Raw genomic sequence first — 2,507 nt, forward strand, 5'->3', positions numbered from 1 at the left:
TTTACTTCTTCTATAATTTTTAGTTTGCTCGATTGATCATGGAGTATATCGATACATTTATTGCTAAAACAGCAATAATAATTATATTATACTATATAATTAGATATTTAATAAATAAATTTTGTGAATATAATATGGTCAAAGGAATGCCGGGACCAAAAGCTTTTCCTCTCATTGGAAACCTGTATTTGCTTTTCGGGTCTATGGACGGTATGATTCTATTTCATATTTGTAATATCTATACTTTTGTTAACGCAGTTAAAGATATTTTTTTTAGATATTACCAATAAAATGTTAAAACTATCTAACAAATATACATCACCATGGCGATTCTGGATAGGTCCAAAATTATCTATATTATTTGATGATCCTAAAAATATTGAGGTAAAATTCATCAGATTTACTGCAATGCCGTTTAATGAATAAACACGATTTTTTCTTCTTTTATTCTTTGCTTTTTATTTTTGATTAATTTTTTGTTTTCCTTCTAGATTATAACAAAAAGGTCTAACAGTTATGAGAAAAATCTGATGTATGATTTCTTTAAACCTATTCTGGGTAATGGGTTGTTTACTGCTCCAGGTAATCAACACGTTCATATGTTATAATATATATAATAATCCAAAAGAATATTTTTTTAAATGTCTTACAAAGGAATGCTGGTAAAAGTACTACTTTTCTTTATCTAAGCGTAAAATGTTTACAGTCTCACAAATATATAGGTGTATAAAAAGAATTTCTTTTTTCTTATTTTTTAACTAATGAATATATAAAAACGAAACAACTTAAGAAATTTAAGTAAGAAATATTCTTTTATTTAAAGCATTAAAATGGGCAACTCATCGAAAACTCTTAARTGAAGAATTTAAAGAATCAATTCGCTCAACCCATATGGACTCAATAGTAAAAAATACAAAAAGACTAGTTACAAATTTAGAAACTACCARCGGAGAAAATATARATATCCTGCATYASGTACATCTATGTACTTTSGATATAGTATATGGTGAGATCTGGAATTGWTTCTTAAATGTTTCAAGTATTTGTATAAATATAAGTAAGTTAATTAAARTATGTTTTCTTTTTGTACTGACAGATAGCTTTTTAAGCTGTGATCTTGATTTGCAGAAAAATCCCGAATGCAAACTTGATGAATATATGTCAGAGTAATAATTAATAGAATATTTTAATATCTATAATATAATGCAATTTTATTCCATATTTGTTTTCTCTTATTAAATTTTATTCTTATTCAGAATCATGGACATAGGTATGCAAAGAATTTTTAAAGTCTGGTTACATCCTAATATTATTTTTAACAATTCATCTATGGGAAAGAGATTACAGGAACTTTATTCTCACTTTAATAAAATCACGAATGAGGTATAAATAAAAAAATTATTCTTATTTCAAATTATTTAATTTTGTGTAAATATTCTATTGCTAAAACAAAATCATATCTTACTAATGTATACAACTTTCATTCGTCAAGATTATACGRGAAAAAAAAGAGTCAATGCAAAAAGATGAAATTACTCCAGAATTGGAAGCGTCAGATGCAAGTAAGTATAACTGTTTGACAAAATATTTTGGTATTAATCAATTTATGAAAACAAAATTTTTATAACAATACCAAATAATATATAATATATTTTTCTGAATATAGGAAAAAAAACAAGTACATTTCTTGATTTGCTATTTAAATCATTTTACGAGACAGGAGAATATTCGGAGGAAGATATTCGTGATGAAATTCATACATTTGTTTTTGCAGTAAGTTGAGTTTATTGTAGATAAAATGCAATTTCTTTCTATTGAATAAAATTAAATAATAATTTGTGTTACTTTTTAGGGAAGCGACACTACGTCTGGAACACTTGCTTTYGTATTTTTAATGRTTGCTACATTTCCGGAAGTTCAAGTATATAYAGATAGCATTTAAATAGTTCATCAAAAATCAAATATATTTTCATACTAACCTTTTATCTTCTTATTTTTCTCATTTCTGATTGCAGCAACAAATATACGAAGAGTTRTACCAAATRTACGGTTCGAACGATYCGGAAGATGTTTCTATTACACTTGAAGATATTAAAAAAATGAAGTATTTGGAGCGTGTTATCAAGGAGACATTACGTCTCTTCCCTGCTGGTCCTATCATAGGTCGAATTTTATCAAAAGATTTGAGAGGTATTCCTACATATACTATATGACTATATGTATATATTTTTTACCACTCGCATTATTATTTTATGTACTAATTATATGTGTTTATTTATTTTTTTAAGTGAACGAGAATGTGGTAATACCGAAAGATTGTTCTCTAATACTTCTTATATTTGTACTTCACCGAAACGATAAATATTGGAAGGACCCTTTAACATTTAATCCTGATCGGTTTTTACCAGGCAATTACGATCCCAAATGTTTTTTACCATTCAGTTCTGGAAGAAGAAACTGCATAGGTAATAGCACATTTTTACAGATTCTTAAATTTATATTCGAAA

General features: G+C 26.4%; 1 protein-coding gene across 1 annotated transcript; it reads left to right on the forward strand.

Annotated features, from left to right (window-relative positions):
- Positions 1-228: 228 nt before the first annotated feature.
- On the forward strand, positions 229-2,465 carry LOC106792435 (cytochrome P450 4C1-like; the record flags this gene model as incomplete). Its single annotated transcript, XM_014758853.1, is given in 10 exon segments — positions 229-384; positions 492-582; positions 824-1,006; positions 1,097-1,166; positions 1,257-1,383; positions 1,493-1,562; positions 1,667-1,773; positions 1,853-1,921; positions 2,016-2,190; positions 2,289-2,465. Coding segments are annotated over 10 exon segments (1,162 nt in total), but the record flags the coding sequence as incomplete, so codon positions are not given.
- Between the last annotated feature and the right edge of the window lie 42 nt (positions 2,466-2,507).

The sequence above is a fragment of the Polistes canadensis genome, unplaced genomic scaffold (genome assembly GCF_001313835.1).
Source record: "Polistes canadensis isolate GaletaPanama2010 unplaced genomic scaffold, ASM131383v1 scaffold_429, whole genome shotgun sequence".
Taxonomy (NCBI): Eukaryota; Metazoa; Arthropoda; class Insecta; order Hymenoptera; family Vespidae; genus Polistes; species Polistes canadensis.